General features: G+C 48.8%; 1 protein-coding gene across 8 annotated transcripts in view; it reads right to left on the bottom strand.

Moving 5' to 3' along the window:
• MINK1 (misshapen like kinase 1) overlaps positions 1-21,318 on the bottom strand; it is a 965,829-nt gene that overhangs the window by 174,043 nt on the left and 770,468 nt on the right. For all 8 annotated transcript variants that reach the window (XM_085637899.1, XM_085637895.1, XM_085637897.1 and 5 more), the window contains 2 exons: positions 19,329-19,417; positions 1,243-1,403 (listed from right to left, as the gene is read on the bottom strand). In XM_085637899.1, coding sequence (XP_085494025.1) covers positions 1,243-1,403; positions 19,329-19,417 — 250 coding nt within the window. The remainder of the gene's footprint in view (positions 1-1,242; positions 1,404-19,328; positions 19,418-21,318) is intronic.

Below are 21,318 nucleotides of genomic sequence, written 5' to 3'. Positions count from 1 at the left end.
CGCATGGAATGGAGGGGGCTGCTTTAGAGTCAGATGCAGCGCATGGAATGGAGAGGCTGCTTTAGAGTCAGATGCAGCGCATGGAATGAAGGGGCTGCTTTAGAGTCAGATGCAGCGCATGGAATGGAGGGGCTGCTTTAGAGTCAGATGCAGCGCATGGAATGGAGGGGCTGCTTTAGAGTCAGATGCAGCGCATGGAATGGAGGGGGCTGCTTTAGAGTCAGATGCAGCGCATGGAATGGAGGGGCTGCTTTAGAGTCAGATGCAGCGCATGGAATGGAGGGGGCTGCTTTAGAGTCAGATGCAGCGCATGGAATGGAGGGGCTGCTTTAGAGTCAGATGCAGCGCATGGAATGGAGGGGGCTGCTTTAGAGTCAGATGCAGCGCATGGAATGGAATGTCAACTGGCATAACCATCATGAGGCTCGATGGAAACAAACGTGAGCCATTTCACTCCACCAGTCGAATGTATGGGGAATGCAGCATTTCACATTAGCACAGGAGCTCGAGCTGTGTAACACGTGCTACACTCTCTAGACATTTAAATATTGTTCAGAAGAGCCCTAGATATCATTCTTTTGAGTTACCATTGACCGCAATCGCAGTAGTAATGCAAGTTGTGTTTTCAGAATTAATCTTTGCTGTCTCGAACTATAGAACATCTCTGAAAGAAAAGCAACTAATAAAAGATAAAAAGGCGTTTTAGGGTAATTATTTAAGGCTAACTTACATGCAACCTTTCAGCTGGATTTATAAACAAGCATTGACAAAGCCAACTGGTCTGGCTTACAACTCAATGTGTGTCTGTAGTAGTGTGGATAAGTAAAATTCTCCCTTCTTGGTGACTTATAATGCTTTTATGATTTACAATGTGAAATCGAATAAAGCTTGTTTTCGGTTTGACTATTGATTTTAAGTATGTGGTATTCTAGGTGGAAATAATTGTGTATTGGTGAAAGCAAGAATGAGTCAATGGGCGAAGAGATGCTTTCATCCACACACTCACTCGTCAATCAAACAAACCACAGAATCACTTCACCATCCAAGCATTTGGTCACTTAACCTGCACCTCATGCATCCATTCATCAACACATTGACCAATTCTTGCATTCATCAACAATAGCACACACAACTTTTGTTACAATCCAGACCTTTTGGCTTAGACTTAAACATGAGCATAAAACAACCTTGGGGTGGGAATTGCTGGGGTGGTGGGTGTGTTTGCATCACATCTTCCTTTACCTGGCACCAGAACTGTCCCTGTTCTCGTCCTGCCGGTCAGTGTCTCCTTCATCGTCCTCATCCTCACTGCTCTCAATTTCATCGCTGGATGAAGAGTAGTCCATGGCTTTCTTTGGAGGTTTGGGGACATCTTCTGGACGATCTTTCAACAGAACATAATCCTTTGCAAAGAGATTAAGAGCATGAGTCACTGGGCATAAGTTTCCCATCTCCCAGACCCGAGGGTGCACATCATGCTGACACAAGGGAATACACTACTCCCTGTCATCACCTGAGCTAAACTCATTCACAAACAATAACCACTTTCTGAGCTAGAGGACGCTCTATTCTAGGCCAACAGAGCCCTGAATGTCACTCAGATGGATGTTTAAACTTTGAACACTATCCTCGCACCTCTTATCCAGAAACACTACAAAACCATCTTTTCAGGACGCCTTCTAACAATAGTTTCCACAATCCGTGACTATTCTCTGAGAACCATGGACATCTTTACTGCCCTCTGGAAAGACAGCTGCCCAGTCTTAGCACCTGATATTACAACGATCGCTGTCTAACAGTGATCGCAATGCCTACTCCATTCTTGGAAGACACAGGTCTCACAGTTTTGCAATTCAGTCTAAGCTTTGCAGCCTCAAAGCAAGAGCTTCAGCTAAATATGTAATAAAACTCATAATAGACACATGTAATCACCAAACAATTGAGAGATGGATCCACACAAAAATACACAAAATGGAAGAGACACAATACAAAATCTCTTACATAAACAAAACAGATGCCTCAATAACAAGAGCACAACCATCGTTCGTTTTCAGGTGTTTAGAAGAGGCTGGTGGGGGTTCAGCCAGTAGTTATTGGTAGTCACTAAGGTAACTCAGGTTTAGCCGCTTCTATCCGTCTACAGGCCTTCGGAGGTTACCTGTATCCGAGGCCGCCACTGGTTCAAAGGTCCATGAGAGGTCGTGACAGGCCAGCAGTAGGCTGAGCTTACCTCTTACTGGAACAGGCAAAAACTATGGCAGCAAATCAAATCCACAAAAAGGCTATTAGGATAAAGTAAACAGAAAGACACCGCGTGACATGAACAGCAGAAGGAAGACTGAGACTTTACAACATTTGGGGACCTAAGAACAAGCCCACTTGACAAACCGAAAGCAAGAAGGACTCGTTGTATCCGCAATGTGCTCTCTAGTTAGGGTGATGTGGGTGAGCCACCGCTGAAGCAATCTATGCATCTCTCCTCTCATAACCCTTCTCAGGAGATCCACGCTCTGAATACAATACAACAAAAGACTCCCAGCAGTCTGCCAAGACTTTATAGGTAGGAAAGGGTCATCTATTCTTCAAAGGAGGCCACTTTTTGATCTAATTCCTTGTACTTGGGCATTCTCTGCTCCCCACAGAGCAGGACCCTCTTCCACCGCGACATAAAACTAAAAGACGAGGGAAGGACTGCTCACAGGAGACTCACAGGGAAGACACTGACTCCCTCAAATAAGCACTGAGACGACTGAACAAGGTTAAGCTGTGGCTTAAAGTTTACCAACAGGCTGAGGGCTACATGTGAACACAGGACTACTAGATCTGTGCGTCTTGGCTGGCTGTTCCGCTAAACTAAAGACAGCCAACCATCACTCGAAAATCATTCTCTGGGCTACCAGTGTTGTATCTTTACTACTTTTGTGTTGATGGTTAGATTTGCCCACTTTATGCCCAGCCATAGGTAAGAGTAATGTCTCTTGAGAGTTTTCTGCTGGGGAATGGTCTCTGCGGCATAAGCTTCGTTTCGTTTCAAAACTTTATTCGATTCAGAACAAAAGAATCATAAAAGTCAAACAATTTCATTTACAAACATTATTTCAAATTCAATGCGGCATAAGCACATAATTCCTATTTAATAAAAGGAGAATGCGAAACACCTGTCCATATTCTAGTCTAAAGAACAATGGCTCCCAGTTGATTGTTATGGCCAAAGAACTGTCAGCACCATAGATGCTGTGGAATAGTTTTGGAGATGTTACTGTGGAAAACATTATAGGGACAACGTTTAGCAAACACTGAAATTCTATTCCCACAGGAGACATTCCTCATTTGGACAAATGTAGCAATGTTTCCGGAGGCAGTTTCTGCAGACCAGGAGGACCCTCCGCATTATCACAAACTCTTGAGCAAAAAATATGAATTTGGGACACAGCAAGAGACGAAGTAAACTTGAAAATCTAAATCCAAGAGGCTGCAGTCACAGAGAACAGTAGGTAACAGAACTGGAATTTCACTGACCGACTTCCCACTGTAGAACTAGCACCAAGCGAAGACTGGAAAAGGGCGACGTGTCAGTAGGAACCTTTAGGGTCAGTGAATACATCTGTTATCTTTAACGATGAGACACCTCTTCTCTACTACGTCTGAAAACCCTGCTGACCATATTACTCTCCGAGAAACTTCCTATGCGTGCAATGAGGTTGTTCGGTTCAACTGCATCTTGTTGCCTTTTCTACTCGAGGGGTACCACGGTGCCTTTCAACTTCCATACAGATTCTGCATCTCACATTTGTGCTCCCCCTAGACTGCCTGTTGTATGTTTTGTGGAAGACCACCAACACCAGAGGATTTACACCAAAAGCAGAAGAGAGCGGGACAGAAAATAGGATGATGGTAAGCACATGCCATAACATGTATGCTACAGGACAGAAAACAGCAAAAATATAAGACATCCGAAGACAGCCATGCGCAAACACGAACATACAGAACATGTGCACTAACCTCGCCTATGGCTCGCTTATAACTCTGAGGGGCCACGAGGGAAAAGGATGCAGGAAAAGCAAGGGGAAGATATTAGTTTGTGAAACAGCACAGCTACCAAAGAACTCTGACCCCCTATGAGGGTCCCTCCAAAGGGTGCATGTGAGTGTGCTTCTCCAATGTGAAGTCTCCTTCATTTGAAAGCTGCATAGTGTCTGATCTTCCCATTTTAAGGTAAACAGTGAAATTTCATATCTCAACAGACTGTGATCTTACACAAACATCACGCCAATGAACACCACCTCTTCCATTCATTTCTGGACCAGGGCACACCCACAACAAGTTTCTGCAACTTGTCAGTCGCAACCAACTCTTCCTCAAGAGATGCATTTGAATTGCCCTCGTAAAGGGAAAGTAGCAACCAAGTAATGACCTGAAGTGATCACCACATGAGTGTTATCAACCCATCTAAGGAATAGCAAACATCAGCGAGTTAAGCTTCAGACGCTAGCAATGGTTTATGGAAAGGAGGTGTTTACATTTGCACTTACATGGGTCTGGCTGACAAAGATTTAGTGGTGAGAAAGGGAGACATTCAAACTATTTCAGGATGTGCAGCTATAAAATAATGAGTACAAATGAAACAGGGGGAAACATGGGCCACCTTCCCAAGCTATAGATTTTGGGGGAAGTGTGTTAGGCGACGTGAGTTTAAGGGAGTGATGTCTACAAAATGTGTGATATTAACAACTGGATGAAGGCCACCGAACAGGTAGTCGGATGATGCCTCACCACACTATGGCTTTGAACCAGATAAAAGGCTGACGTCTCTCCCATCAGATTTTACATGCACCCACTGCATAAGTTTAATCATGGGGTGTCCAGGTCCAGCAGGGATGGGTGAAAGTCAGATTTGTACATTGTTAATTACTTCTATTTAGAATCTCTGTATGGAAATGTAACTTGAGTGGATATCCTGCAAGTCTAGAACTGATCGCGTCCTCATAGACCTACATTGGACGTCCTCATTACTGAATGCTGTAGGTCTCGGGCTCCTCCCATACTCCCTTCCAGACTTGTAGCCTGCCCTGTATGTAAGGTAAGGCCTCAAGCACAATGAACTGGAACTAGGGAGGCAAAATCCCCGTCCAGCTTACAGCCCAAGCTCCACATTGCCCTCCCTAGTGCAGATGCTTTTCTCCCTGCTTACACCTCATTGTAATTGCACACAGGAGGCATATCAAGTGGGTCTTCTGAAAGAAGGGTGTAGATATAAGTGCAAGTTAACTAGGCTAAGGAAGCTGAACTTAGTGCTTCGCGCCAATCCACTTAGCATGGTATTTTAAGGAGCATAAGAAGCGTTCTGTACAGGAATGGGATGGCGAGCTAGTTACATCGGGGGATGGAGAGCTAGTTACATCGTGGGATGGAGAGCTAGTTACATCGTGGCATGGAGAGCTAGTTTCATCGTGGGATGGAGAGCTAGTTACATCGTGGGATGGAGAGCTAGTTACATCGTGGGATGGAGAGCTAGTTACATCATGGGATGGAGAGCTAGTTACATCATGGGATGGAGCGCTAGTTACATCATGGGATGGAGAGCTAGTTACATCGTGGGATGGAGAGATAGTTACATCATGGGATGGAGAGCTAGTTACATCGTGGAATGGAGAGCTAGTTACATCGTGGAATGGAGAGCTAGTTACATCGTGGGATGGAGAGCTAGTTACATCGTGGGATGGAGAGCTAGTTACATCATGGGATGGAGAGCTAGTTACATTTTGGGATGGAGAGCTAGTTACATCTTGGGATGGAGAGCTAGTTACATCTTGGGATGGAGAGCTAGTTACATCATGGGATGGAGAGCTAGTTACATCGTGGAATGGAGAGCTAGTTACATCATGGGATGGAGAGTAAGTTACATCAAGGGATGGAGAGCTAGTTACATCGTGGGATGGAGAGCTAGTTTCATCGTGGGATGGAGAGCTAGTTTCATCGTGGGATGGAGAGCTAGTTACATCGTGGGATGGAGAGCTAGTTACATCGTGGGATGGAGAGATAGTTACATCGTGGGATGGAGAGCTAGTTACATCATGGGATGGAGAGCTAGTTACATCATGGGATGGAGAGCTAGTTACATCATGGGATGGAGAGCTAGTTTCATCGTGGGATGGAGAGCTGGTTACATCATGGGATGGAGAGCTAGTTTCATCGTAGGATGGAGAGCTAGTTTCATCGTGGGATGGAGAGCTAGTTTCATCGTGGGATGGAGAGCTAGTTTCATCGTGGGATGGAGAGCTAGTTTCATCGTGGAATGGAGAGCTAGTTACATCATGGGATGGAGAGCTAGTTTCATCGTAGGATGGAGATCTAGTTTCATCGTGGGATGGAGAGCTAGTTTCATCGTGGGATGGAGAGCTAGTTTCATCGTGAGATGGAGAGCTAGTTACATCATGGGATGGAGAGCTAGTTTCATCGTAGGATGGAGAGCTAGTTTCATCGTGGGATGGAGAGCTAGTTACATCATGGGATGGAGAGCTAGTTACATCATGGGATGGAGAGCTAGTTTCATCATGGGATGGAGAGCTAGTTACATCATGGGATGGAGAGCTAGTTTCATCGTAGGATGGAGAGCTAGTTACATCATGCCAAAGTCTAGGCTAGCTCAATGGCCAAACTGTGCGTCTGCTTGGAAGAACATAAGGCGTGCGTAGTCTGCCGAAGGCAGCTTCAGAAATGACATAACGGGGAACACAGCACTGGAGAGCCACAGACACTGCCTCAGCTCTACCTGCATGAGGACGGCCACTCTATGGAGGAAGGGAGCCTCCAAACAATGTGATATCATAGGATATGACAGAGTTCAATACAGGGCTTACACTCACTCACTGAACATTGCTTTAGGCATGCACCATGCGCAGGCTTCACATCATTGTGTGGCAGGAACTCTACTCAACAGGGGAAGGGAGTCTGAGATCTGCTCCCATCAGAGGATTCTGTGGCTCAGATTTACTGAGTAGCAAGGGTGAAAAGGCTAAAGTCTCCCAGAAGGTAGAGGAAGGAGGGTCGCATGAGAATCTATCAAAGATACATAAACTGGACAACTGGAGTTACAGCCAACCAACTTTTTTTCTTGGCCAGCATTGGACCTGCCAGTGTCACATCTTGCATTAGGACTACAAAAACAGTATCATAGTCAAGAGCATGAGTATGTTTGAGATGCCCCTTGATAAAACAGATTCACCAGCACCCCCTGCCTCGGAAAGCAGTGCCTTGTGCACATGTAAGCAGAGGACCATATTCTGATTTACAAAAGTCTAGAAGCGCCACTCCTGTGGCTTTTGGTAAAGTAGGAATCCACTTTACTCCGCAGCAACCTACCAGCCTTGCCATGGCATAGTGTGATGCAAACTGCAGTCCAAGAGGAAATGCATTGCTTCGGAAGGAGCCTTGTTGGCATTTCCAAAGGACATGAACAATTGGCCAGACTGGCAAAAAACTATTGCATTCCTGTAAAACTTCAAAAAGTGCTTGACGTCTAGTGAACTCACAGTCTTCTCAGCAGCAGAGGTGAGCAGAGGAAAGAACACAGTCAAGGGGACATTCTTGTTCAAGTGGAATGATGTCTGCATCTGCGGTAGGAGCACATGTGGTTTAAGGTTTTTGGTCTAGCTAAAAATGCTTGAATGTCTCAAACACGTCTGGCAGAGGTCACAGATCGAAAGAATACTGCTATCCAGTTGAGCAGTGTTAAAAATGCCCTGTGGATTTCATTGAAAAGGTTTCTTCATGAGCTGCCAATAAACTGTGCTACACTCCTATGTGAGTGAGATGCTGAAGACACTTTTCTTTTAACTAGTTGTTTGACCTGCCTGTGTTCAACTTCAGCGGCGAGAAACCCATGTGAGGGCGATTTGTGCGCTACATCCGATTAAATTAACATAGCAGTTGTCTCAAGTGATGGGAATATTCTAGAATAGTACCTTCCTAACCTTTTACAGGTCTGCAAGCAAACACTGAGTCTTGGAAGTGCGTAGCTCAAGGTGCTAAGGGAAGTATGACTTGTCTAGGTGTCGCACATGAGCAGATCATACGAAGAAACATTTGTTCAGGATCAATTCCCTTGAAAATGGCCCAGATAAAAAAAAAATTCTCTTAATAATAATAATAATAATAATAATAATAATAATAATAATAATAACAGACACTTGTAAAGCGTGACAGCTACCTCAAACAGGTGTGTCCCGGCGCTAAAGCGATTGGCAGTGCATAGATGGAGAACCAGAAAGCCACGCCCCAGGCCCATTATTCTGCCCTCAAGAGCCAAGTCTTAACCAGTTTCCTAAAAAGGGGCTCTGTTTCTATGTTGCGGAAGTCACTTGGTGAGGAGTTCCACAATTTAGCCAATCCAACAGTGAAGGATCTGCCCCCATACGAGCCTTCTTGAAGCCAGGCGTGCAGAGTAGGTTTTTGAGAATTGGACCTTAAGGATCTGGTCTGCTTATATCCGCGTTGTCTGTGTTTTAAGTAGCTGGGACAGTTACCATGCGTGGCTCGGAATGCAAGCATCAGGGCCTTGAACTCTATTCTTTTAGCCACTGGTAACCAATGGAGCTCTTTCAAATGCGGAGAGACATGCTCGCGGAAAGGGACACGCCTAATCAGTTTCGCAGCTGCATTTTGTACCATCTGAAGGCGAATTAGGTACTTTGGCAGGCCCAGATAAAGCCCATTTGCATAGTCCAGCCTGGATGTCACTAAGGCATGGACTGTGATTTTTCGACACTCCTCTGGCAGCAAATGCAGAAATTTCTTCAAATTTCTTAGTTTACAGAAGCAAGTAGCTGTCACCTGCCGTATCTGTGCCGAGAATGAGAGATCAGCCTCCCACTTCACACCCAGGTTTTTTATACAGTCTGCAGGAGAGGGGGGGGGGGGGAGGGGGGGAGGACCCATTTCTGTTGGCCACCAGAGACACGGTGATGGAGGTGGCTCTTTCCCGAAGAACATCACCTCTGTCTTTCCTGCGTTGAGCTTAGGTTTGTTGTTGTTCACCCACAATGCGATATCTCTCAGGCAGCCCTTGAAACTCTTAAAGGCGATCTCGGTCTGCTCGTTAAAAGTGAAGACCAACTGGGTGTCATCGGCGTACGAGATCGCTTTTACCCCCCAGTTGGCAAGCAAAGAGATCAGAGGAGCCAGGTACAGATTAAACAGGAGTGGGCTCAGTGCTGAGCCCTGGGGGACTCGACACCAGAGCTGTTTCGGCCAAGACACAAAGGGTTGCAGCGCAACCTTCTGTGAACGACTATTCAGGTAGGAGTTCACCCAGGCCAGTGCCGTACCCCCAATGCCCATCTCCTGCAGTCTCTTTGACAGCGATGTGTGGTCGACGGTGTCAAATGCCGCCGATAGACCCAGAAGCACCAACATCACGGATGCCCCTGAATCCACCACCTGTCTTACCGACTCAGCCACCTCCAAAAGGGCCGTCTCGGTACTAAAGCCTGACCGAAAGCCAGATTGAGTATCGTGTAAAATGCCCTTACTCTCAATAAAGTTGGTCAGTTGACGCTGCAACGGTTTTTCCAGCATCTTTGCTGGCAGCAGAGAGATAGGCCTGTAATTATTCAAATCCCCTGGATCCCCTTTCTGTTTTTTTTCTCAGGGGGAGGGGCATGGCATGTTTCCAGATACCTGGGAAGGTGCCGGACGCAAGGGAAGAGTTCCATATGTGCGTCAGCACGTGCTTTAGAGAGTGTGCCATCACTTTCCAAAGTTTGGGGGGACAAGGGTCATCAGGTGCCCCCGACTTACACCTCAAAATTTCTGCCAGCGCTTCATGCTGGAAAATAGGGATAAAATCTGTAAGTGACGGTTCTCGAATGCATCCTTACCTACTGTCAGATTTCTCTGTCTCCAGTGTAGCGGAGAAAGACTTATACACTTCCTGAATTTTATTGTCGAAGACGGAGATACTTTCGCACAGAGAGAGGGAAAGTTGCACATCGATCTCTACTGCTCTAGGTTTGAGGAAGGAGTTGACTACTTTAAATACCTCCTTGGTATAGTTGTCAGCCTTGTAAATGCGGCTAGCTAGGGAATCCCTCCTACCTACCCTTATCAGGTTGTGCAATTCTTTCAATGCATTTCTATAGGTGGTCTTGGCCGCCTCACAGTAATTTGCCCTCCACTGCTGTCCAGTCGTTTACAACTGCTCTTGGCGGTCCTAAGTGATTCCGATAACCAAGGGGCAGAGGGGGAGAGCTTTGATGATCTAGCGGGTTTGGCCGGGGCCGCGGATTCAACCGCTGTCGAAATACACTGATTTAGAGCCAAGGAATCCGCCTTAGGATCAGATGAGTGTGTGGGTTGGCTGGCCTGTAGGATAGGATCCAAGGCCGCTGCGGTCAGGTTTTTCCAACTTCTTGTAATATAAGCTTGGTGACCCCTACTCTGACAGGGTCTGTCCACCCTAAAGAAGAATGGAATCAAACAGTGGTCCGACCAGACCAATTTGATGGGGGCCGCTGTGCTCAGGGAAGCCAAGTTAGAGAATACGAGGTCCAAGGTATGTCCTGCCTTATGTGTGGGGGACATAACATGTTGCGTTAAATTGGCACCCCCCAGGAACAGCACTAACTGAGTTGCCTGCGTGCAGGGAGGGTCATTAACATGTAGGTTAAAATCACCTAAGACAGTGAAATTTGAGTACATTAGTGATTTCTGGTCAATATAAGTGCAAAGCTCGTGGATGTTCGGTGCACAGTCCGGCGGCCTATAGATGAGGATGCCTGAGAAGGAGGTTGAAGGGTCAATTTGCAAACAAAAGTTAAGCCTCTCTATTCCCTCCAGTTTCAGGGGTGCTGCTGCTGCTAGGATCCAGGAGTCTTTAAAGATGATGGCTACCCCTCCACCTCTTTTTCCACTCTCCCTATTGGCGCAACACATTAAACCGGGGGGGGGGGGATGGCCAGGGCCACTGCTGCAACAGAATCCATGTTCAACCATGTTTCTGTTAAAAACATGGCATCCCACGCATTATTTGTTAGCGAAAGCATAGATCGTTGTTATGAACAAGCCAGGGCCATGTTTAAGTTCACCTTATGACCTGGGAATACCCAATCATGAGTCTGAAGCAGCCACGCTGCAGAGTACTGGACACTGGGGTGTGATGAAGTAACTGCTCGTAGTTCTATGCTATTAGATGGTGTCAGTTTGAATTAGACTGGAGGAGTTATCAACATGTCTCCGGATATGTGAAACAGTACTTCCTGGCCTATGTCTTAACCTACAAGAATGATCATGCCAGGTTGTTCCTCCGTTTTGTGAAGGATCCTGGTAACCCAAGGGATTGGCAGAAAGTGGGGACATGAATGCGCTTCCTACCCTACAGGATAAGTGACTTACCTTCGGTAACACATTTTCTGGTAGAGACTCTATGTAACTGTAGATAACTTACCTTTTGAATATCACCAGGTATCAGAGTGGATGCAGAAACATTTGCATAGCAATTCCTTTCAGCATCAGCGGGTGGTGCGGTGCTACCTCGTGCTGCCTCGTCTAATGCAGACATAACATAGGGACCAGTATATATACATCACCAGATCACGCTGGCGTCACTACCCTTCTTTCCACGCCAACTAATGCGGATCCAGAGCTTCCATTGTCATTTGACTGATTTGTCATTCTCTTGAAATTCTCTCTTCAGTGGGCAGACATGTGACCTAAACCCATAGGATTTAAATTGTGTGTAACCTGTCCCCCACAGCTATCAGTTACAGATCCCAATGTCAATGCCTCTGGTGTCTTGGCTCTGGTTACGACTCAAAGTGATGTGTTAAGATGAACAGTAAGACCATCTGTGAACATGAGGCCAAGCTAACCGTCTCGGAGATGTGGAACTCGAAGACCTGTCCCAGATCAGAGTCAATAGTGCGGCCGTCCTGGTCGAAAGCAAGGACACGCTCTTGTTCCATAAGGTGTTTGCGCCTTCGGACCTCCTCCAAGTTAACGCCTAGCCATAAGAATCATGAGAAGTCCAAGCATGGTTTTCCTGGGTGACGCTACTCACCCCACTCGAAATCATGTGATATACCTGGTACTTCTAGGCCACTGAGCCATTCCTCTCTTGCAGGACCGGCTTTGACACCGTTCCAGATTCCCGCCGATCTGTGGCGATGCCGGATCAACACCTACAGCTAGCTATGGAAAAACTTTCTGGTGCCCAACCAGTACTCTCTTGTGGGCCTTCAGGCCCCATAGATGCAAGGGGCCTTCAGCTGAGCTACCGTCGGCGGATCCATCCTGGACGCCTACAGTGCCGGGTTGAGGTTGGTGCCTCGGAATAAGCGAGCCCCCATTCTGCACCCATTTCAAAACCCGTTTAATTTGACCTTGATATCCCTCTATCACCGGTTGGCGGTCTGGTTGCCTTTTACCTTCGGCTGGAGGAGTATTCCTTCGGATCAATGGGTGCTACAGATCATGGAACATGATTACACTCTACCCTTCCTTAACTATCCTCCAGGCAGGCCCACTACCCCATCACCTCTAACAGAGGACCACTTGTCTATACTCAGGGGAGAATGTCTAGCTCTCTTGGCCAAGGAAGCAATAGAGAGGGACAAGTTACTTATCTTCAATAGAGAAACCCAGTGATATTGACAGGCCAGCCGTCGTCTGGAGATGCTTTGCAACTGTTTCAGATGAGCCTGTCTTCAGTAGCCAGTTGTCGAGGTATGGGAAGACTGGTATTCCCATCCTCTGCAGATGGGCTGTGACCACCACCATCACTTTTGTGAACACCGGAGGTCCACTATTCAGGCCAAAGGGAAAGCACGGGAAACTGAATGTGTTTTTGGGCCACCTTAAACCGCAGGTAGTGCTTGTGGGATTAGAGGGTAGGAATGTGGAAGCATGTATCATGCACGTCCAACCCTACCATCCAGTCTCTCGGATCGAGGGCAAAGATAACTTGGGCCAGGGTGAGCATCCTAAACTGGTCTTTCCTTAATTAGAAGCTAAGAAGACATAGATCTAAATTGGGGTGAAGGCCTCCATCCTTTTTCAGTATCACAAAGTAATAGGAGTAACACCCAGTCTCTACTTATGAAATTGGCCCCATCTGATTTAGACATCTGGCCGCAGATTCCTTACCTTTTAACTTCCAGGCATCAGGCTGGATCCGGAAGATTTTTGAAAGGTGGCGTCGGACAACTCCTTGTGACGTCGTAGGTGTCTGGTTCGTCGTCGTGACATCCGCTTCGTCTACATAGGTGCCACCCTGGCGCGAACGTCAGTTCTTTTCTTTCCGCACGAGCCAGCCCAGATCTGTCGCAGAGAGCTACCCCATGTCACTTTTTGTCAGACTTTTTTCAACTTTTTGTCAACTCCTTTTGGTGTGCAGGTATGTCTGGTAAGAAGGCCTCAAGGTTCAAGCCGTGCGGCGCCTGTCACCGTGCCATGTTGGTCACAGACCCTCATTTGGTGTGTCTCCGGTGCCTGGAGCGCGATCAAAACACGAAGTCGTGCTCTGATTGTCGGGCCATGGTGCCGTAGGTTTTGAGAGAGGTGTCCCTACAGCTAATCATGGCCCGGCATCTGGTGCCACGGAGGTCGCCTCGTCGATCTCACTCCTGGTCGAGAGGAAGGTCCAAGCACCACTCCGGGAGGTCGAAGTCTTATTCCTCAAAGTCATCACGGTCAGTTAACAAGCATCATAAAAAGTACAAGAAGTCAAGTTGCGCGAGGAGACAGAGGAGCCTATGCATTCAAGCCTCACTCTGTGGAGCAGGTGCCTGGGCCAACTCAGCGTTTCCCTTACTTTCCGGGGCCAGGAGCGGCCCCCGCCCAATTAAAATAATGTTTTGATGCCATGCGCATCATTTTTGGGCGGCCTGACCCTGCTGGCGAACCTTCGGGCCCTGCAGGCTCAGATGAAGGAGATCCCTTGGATTCCGCACTTCATGTTTTGGCCCCAGCGCCATGGCCTCCTCTTGGATCCGTCCATGGATCCGGACAGGCACAGGTCATACCTCTGCGATCTTCCCCGACGCAGCTTCCGACATCGATGCCCTCTGCTTCACCGGCGCCGCCTCTCTTATCGTCATTCCAGACGACACAGAGCCAGTCGAGCATCTATCGATACTGACAGAGCCGTACAGCTCCATGCCGTTCAACCTGCCTTATTCTGAAAGGTTAGGCATGGATGATGAAGACTGGGAGGGGCAGCAGGATCCCTTAGAAATCCCACAACCAAATCAAGACCTGGACTGGTATGAGGACATGGGTGATGCCAGCGGCCTGGACACTTCTCCAGATTCTGGCATGTCGCCTCCCTCTAAACTGGCTACCAAGGAGGGAGCTTCATTTGCAATGGTGGTGCGTAGGGCTGCGGAGGTCTTGGACCTGCAGCTTCTTACGGTGGCAATCAAGACTAATGTCTTGACAGAGGTCCTGCAGCCTGGTGTCGGAACCTCAGAAATCTTGCTGTCTTTCAACGAGGCCTTGACAGATGTTCTACTGGGCACCTGGCCCAAGCCCAGCACAGGGGCTCCTGTGAATAGAACCACTACCTGCCTCCACCGCCCTGCACTGGGCGACCCAGATTTCTTCTCTACCCATCCCACCCCACAGAGCTTGGTAGTCCAAGCCTCCACTTCCCACGGTGCGGTCCCTTCCGCACCCCCGGACAGGGAATACAAAAAGTCGGACAGCTTCGGTAAGAAGATCTTTTCTTCCACCAGCCTAGCATTGCGGCCGGTAAACACTGCAAGCCTCTTGGGCCGTTACTCTCATTCTCCATGGGATACGATTGTGCAAGTGATGTTCAGAGTCTCAGAGGAGGACTGGGCTCTCCTCTCTCAAGCTATTACAGACAGAAGAGATGCAGCAACGTTTGACTTACGATGTGGCTTCGACACAACATATTCGCTGGCCAGAGTGATTTCCTCGATGATAGCCCCCCTGACTGAGGACATCAGGCTTTTCGGGGATGTCCAGCCTAACCTCATGGACATGCCTTTTGATGGCTTCCCTCTTTTCGGAGACCAGGCAGATGCAGCGCATCAAGGACTTGCGGGCTACGGCCATGTTCCTGGGCCTCTCCACCTCATTCCAGCCTGTGTCTGCCATTCGCTTCCTTTCGTGACTATGGAAGGAGCTTCCAACTGCGCCAACCCTATTCCAGCCAGAGGACCCCACAAGTCCAACAGCCTCTGCAGGGCCGTGGACGCGGTCAACCCTGACCTCGCGAGTCGGGTGACCAGAAGTCAGGTGAAGCAACAAGCCCCTTCTCCACCACTAAACCTTCCTAGTCTGATCCTCCCGTATCATGGATGCCAAGTTAGTTGCAGGATACGCCAACACTTCCAAAACTGGCGAGATATCACCTCGGACAGGTGGGTGCCGCAAATAGTTCGAAGGGGCTACTCCCTCTCCTTTGAAACTATACCTCCCGTCATGTCTCCGACTTAAAATCGTCTGACGTAGGATCACCTTGCTTTACTCCGCGAGGAAGTCAAGACTCTGTTGGCCAAGGGAGTTCTAGAGAGGGTTCCCGGGCCAGAAATAGGCTGTGGTTGATAATCCCGCTATTTTCTGGTTCTAAAGAAGGACGGAGGTCTTTGTTCTATCCTAGACCTCAGGGCCCTCAACTACTTCCTCAAAAAGGAGAAGTTCAAGATGCTCACCCTTGCCCAGGTCCTGCATGCCCTAGAACTGGGAGACTGGATGATAACATTGGACTTGCAGGAAGCCTATTTCCCCATTTCTGTTCTGCCTGCCGATCGTCGATATATGCGGTTTACGGTGGGCCACAAGCACTTTCAGTTTACAGTGCTTCCCGTAGGCCTCACCAGCGCCCCTCGAGTGTTCGCCAAGGTGATGGCGGTGGTCGCAACTCATCTGCGGAGATCAGGGGCTTCAGTATTCCCTTATCTCGACGACTGGTTGCTGAAGGTGGGCTTGTCCCAAGCAGTTGTCTCCCACCTCCATACTACGGTAAACCTCCTGCATTCGCTGGGGTTCACTATCAACATGCCTAAGTCACACCCGACTTTCAGACTCTCCCTTTCATCTGAGCAACTCTGAACATGGGGCAGTTTCGGGTTTATCGATTTCAGTGAGAGTGACTCTGAGGCTGTTGGGCCTCATGGCCTCCTGCATACTGCTAGTGGATCATGCCAGATGGCACATGCAGGCTGTGCAGTGGGACCTGAAATTCCAATGAGCAGAGCATCGGGGGAATCTCACTGACCTAGATCAGATTTCAGAAGGAATTGCTAACAACCTGCGGTGGTGTCTGACAAACTGTAATTGGGGTTAGAGTCAGACCCGTCTCTCTTCCCCACCCAGATCTCACGGTAGTGATGGATGCATCACTTCTGGGATGGGGTAGCTATCTGGAAGAGATGGCGATTAGAGGACTCTGGTCTCCGGCAGAAGCCAAGCTCCATATCAACCTGTTGGAGCTTCATGCGAATAATTCGGTTGGCACTGAAAGCCTCTTTACCATCCTTCATAGGAAGGGTAGTTCAGGTGTTCACGGACAACACTACCGCCATGTGGTACTGCAACAAGCAGGGCGGAGTGGGGACGTTGATGCTCTGTCAAGAGGCCCTGTGTCTCCAGACTTAGCTGGAATAACCGGTCATTTTCCTGGTGGTTCAATATATGGCCGGTTCTCTGAACCCATGGTGGATGAACTCAGCCGCCAGAGCCTTGTGGATCACGAGTGGCGTCTGCATCTGGAGGTGGTGCAAGGTCTCTTTCAACAGTAGTTAGATCTATTCACCTCTGAAAAGAACATGCAATGTCAACAGTATTGCACGTTGGATTTTCCAAGGTGGCTCTTGCTTGGTGCCACTTTTCGTCACCAGTGGAGCACAGGCCTTCTATATGCCGTTCTGCCCATACCACTCCTTCCCAGAGTACTCAAGAAGATCAGGAGCGACCGGGCCCAAGTCACCCTTGTGGCTCCGGACTGGGCAAGGAGAGTCTGGTATCCCGATCTTCGGCAAATGAGCATTGATCCACCAGTTAGGCTGCCTCTTTGGGAGGATCTTCTGTTGCAGTAGCAGGGGAGGGTCCTCCACCCGAACCTGTCCACTCTCCGCCTCCTTCCGTGGAGAATGAGCAGCAACCGTTGACAGCTTTTTGACCTTCCTGCTGAAGTCTGAGTTTATTCTGGCAGCCTGGAGTCCCTCCACGAAGTCGGTATATGCCTGCCAATGGAAAAAAAATTCTAAATACTGTAAAGAACGGTCTGTCGACCATTTGTCTGCTTCCCTGTCAGATGTTCTTCTTTTCATTCTCTCCTTGGTGCAGCAGGGCTCTGCTCTGGGCACTCTGAAGGGCTACCTTTCAGCCCTGTCTGCTTTTCTTCGGCTGCCAGATCAGATTTTTGAAGGGGCTTACTCATCTCTTCCCCCCCTTTGCCTTTTATTGTGCCCCAATGGGAGCTTAATTTAGTCCTCACCTTTTTCAGGTGTTCACCATTCGAACCTCTGTACAATGTCCTCTCTGGCTCCTCACTATCAAAACTGCCTTTTTAGTGGCAATACCTTCTGGCTGGAGGGTGAGCGAACTGCAGGCACTGTCATCTCAGCCTCCTTAATTGACCATCTTTCCGGAAAAAGTAGTGCTGTGACTAGGGCATCTTTTCTGCCTAGTGTAGTAACACCTTTCCATCTGGCTCAATCTGTAACTCTGCCCACTTTCTATGCACCTCTGCATCCGTCCAAGTAGGAGGAACGTCTGGACCTAATAAGAGCATTATCGTTCTACCTTGATCATACTCAAGAGTTGGGGGTGGATGACCAACTCTTCGTAGGGTACGTTGGGGCAAAGAAGGGGCGAGCAGGTCAGAAGAGGACCATTTCATGCTGGGTCATCCTCTGCATCAAGTATGTTACACCTTGGAGAAGAAACAACCTCCTGAAGGCCTTAGGGCCCATTCTACCAGGGCAAAGGCAGCCATAACTGCTCTTTAGTTTGGTGTCCCGGTTACTGACTTCTGCCAAGCGGCCACATGGGCATCTCTGCACACGTTTGCCAGACACTACTGCTTGAATTCTCCGGTCCGTAGAGAGGGCCTCTTTGGCCGCTCTTACTTGCACGACTTCTTAGTCTAAAACCTTTCCGCAGTCCCTCCTCCGGGATGGTATTGCTTGAGTATCTATTCAAAGGTAAGGAATCTGTTGCTAGATGTCTCTATCAGATGGACAAGTTACTTACCTTCGGTAACGCCATAACTGGTAGAGACTTGATCGAGCCGCATATTCCTTACCGACCCACCTATCTTCGCCGCACTGCGAAGTGGTTTAGTGTCAGGGCTGTTTCCCCTTCAGGGACCTAGTTGCTTTTGGTACATCACTACCAGTCACTTCATGGCTCTGCGCTTCATGCGTGGAAACTAGTGAAAAGTACTGACGTCAGTGCACTGGGGTGGCGTCTATATAGATGACGCGGACGTGACAACGTCAAAGCCAACTCCTACGACATCATGCAGAGTCAACCGACGGCACCTATCAGCTCGCAGGGATACTACTATCAAAAATCTTCCTTATCCAGCCTGACAGCTGGAAGTTCAAAGTTAAGGAATCTGCGGCTATATAATGTCTCCACCATAAAAGGGGTTACCATTAGACCCCAACCAGACCCCAACCTGCCTCATCACTTTTGCTACTAAAGACACATCTTTGGCGTCCAGCTCTGCACTACCCAGAGTACCCTCTTATCATTTCCAGTCATGCATGACTCTCACACTAGTTTACTCATCCACGCCACACGCAATTGCCTTCTACTGCTTTATGTACTGACCTTCTTTTCATGGTTCTCTTCTTCGCCAATTCTACTACAAGCTCTAATTGTATGTTATGGTCTCAGATTTAAAGCAACTAAATGCTTATAGTTGCTAATGCACTATATGTATACTTTAAATGATTAGAGCCCAGAGAGGCTACCCGTGGGTCTGGATATAGCCCGAGTGTTCAGAGATGCAGATTTTGAACACTTGACAGGGGCCAAACCCTTGACAATAACCGAGGTCCAGACACTCGATGCGAGAACCTGGAGCAAACTCTTTAAACAAACATTGATATTATTACTTTAAACTTAAAACGACTAAAGGTGAGAAGTGATACAGCCTTTATACATTCCTGGTTCTCTAGTGTATGAACACCAATGGCTGCAGCTTTCACCATCACATGTTACAGAGGTGACTCCTCTTTCCTTTTATAGGATGAGGTAAAACATGCAGTTGGCTCCTACACTGACTTTAGAACTGAGCCAGGCCGTGCCGTTGTCGAAAGAAATATACTGAAAGATGCAGGAGAGAGACTTACTGCTGGCCTGCCAGGTCTGGATCTGTGATCATCCTTGCCGGGCTTGTTCACCTGGGAGAGGATCGGGGAGCCTTCAATCTTGGAGGTAGCTGTGGACATAACAAACAATTCAGATTTAATTATTTGATCACAAGGTCTCTTCCTGGCCCTATATTTCAGTACACATACTCACTGCTCATAACTCTCTCTTCCAGAGCAGCACATGGTAATCATCCCTCAGCAGACTTGGAAATGACCGCATGCTCCATGGCCAAAGGCGGTCCTTCTTACCTCCTAAGCATCAGAAGGATCTGCTCCCCCCAGAAGCAACATGCTCCACACTCCACCAATTCATATATACTCCATTAGTCTCCAGCAACAACTTCATTGTCAGCGGTTCACCATACCGAGCTCTACCTCCATCAGGGCTGTCTTAACAGGCTCCCGGGCAAAGCAGTGCACTGGGCCCTACCTACACAACCACTCAATGGAATAAAAAATTTTAACAGAAAATTTGTGGTAAATTCTGGTCTGCTTGGGGCTTTTATGCTCGTGGGGCCTCTGTGCAACTGTTCAGTGTGCCCATGGGTTAAGACGGCACTGACCTCCACCACACCAAGCTCTACCTCCACCACACCGAGCCAAACCTCCACCACACAGAGCCAAACCTCCACCACACAGAGCCAAACCTCCACCACACAGAGCCAAACCTCCACCACACAGAGCCAAACCTCCACCACACAGAGCCAAACCTCCACCACACCGAGCCAAACCTCCACCACACCGAGCCAAACCTCCACCACACCGAGCCAAACCTCCACCACACCGAGCCAAACCTCCACCACACCGAGCCAAACCTCCACCACACCGAGCCAAACCTCCACCACACCGAGCCAAACCTCCACCACACCGAGCCAAACCTCCACCACACCGAGCCAAACCTCCACCACACCGAGCTCTACCTCCACCACACCGAGCTCTACCTCCACCACACCGAGCTCTACCTCCACCACACCGAGCTCTACCTCCACCACACCGAGCTCTACCTCCACCACACCGAGCTCTACCTCCACCACACCGAGCTCTACCTCCACCACACCGAGCTCTACCTCCACCACACCGAGCTGAACCTCCACCACACCGAGCTGAACCTCCACCACACCGAGCTGAACCTCCACCACACCGAGCTGAACCTCCACCATACCGAGCTGAACCTCCACCACACCGAGCTGAACCTCCACCACACCGAGCTGAACCTCCACCACACCGAGCTGAACCTCCACCACACCGAGCTGAACCTTCACCACACCGAGCTGAACCTCCAACACACCGAGCTGAACCTCCACCACACCGAGCTGAACCTCCACCACACCGAGCTCTACCCCCACCACACCGAGCTCTACCTCCACCACACCGAGCTCTACCTCCACCACACCGAGCTCTACCTCCACCACACCGAGCTCTACCTCCACCACACCGAACTCTACCTCCACCACACCGAACTCTACCTCCACCACACCGAACTCTACCTCCACCACACCGAGCTCTACCTCCACCACACCGAGCTCTACCTCCACCACACCGAGCTCTACCTCCACCACACCGAGCTCTACCTCCACCACACCGAGCTGAACCTCCACCACACCGAGCTGAACCTCCACCACACCGAGCTGAACCTCCACCACACCGAGCTCTACCTCCACCACACCGAGCTCTACCTCCACCACACCGAGCTCTACCTCCACCACACCGAGCTCTACCTCCACCACACCGAGCTCTACCTCCACCACACCGAGCTCTACCTCCACCACACCGAGCTCTACCTCCACCACACCGATCTCTACCTCCACCACACCGAGCTGAACCTCCACCACACCGAGCTCTACATCAACAGAAATATAGCACTTGGGATTTTAGATATTGCCAGCAGAATAAAAGTTTTAGCAGGAGTAATACCGGGACTGGCCCAAAGTTAACTAATTAGTCTGGGAACAAATTGTCTAGAGATTTT

Source organism: Triturus cristatus, chromosome 12 (assembly GCF_964204655.1).
Source record: "Triturus cristatus chromosome 12, aTriCri1.1, whole genome shotgun sequence".
Lineage (NCBI taxonomy): Eukaryota > Metazoa > Chordata > Amphibia > Caudata > Salamandridae > Triturus > Triturus cristatus.
Note: the sequence above shows the minus strand (reverse complement) of the source record. Positions and strands in the feature narration are given on the sequence as shown.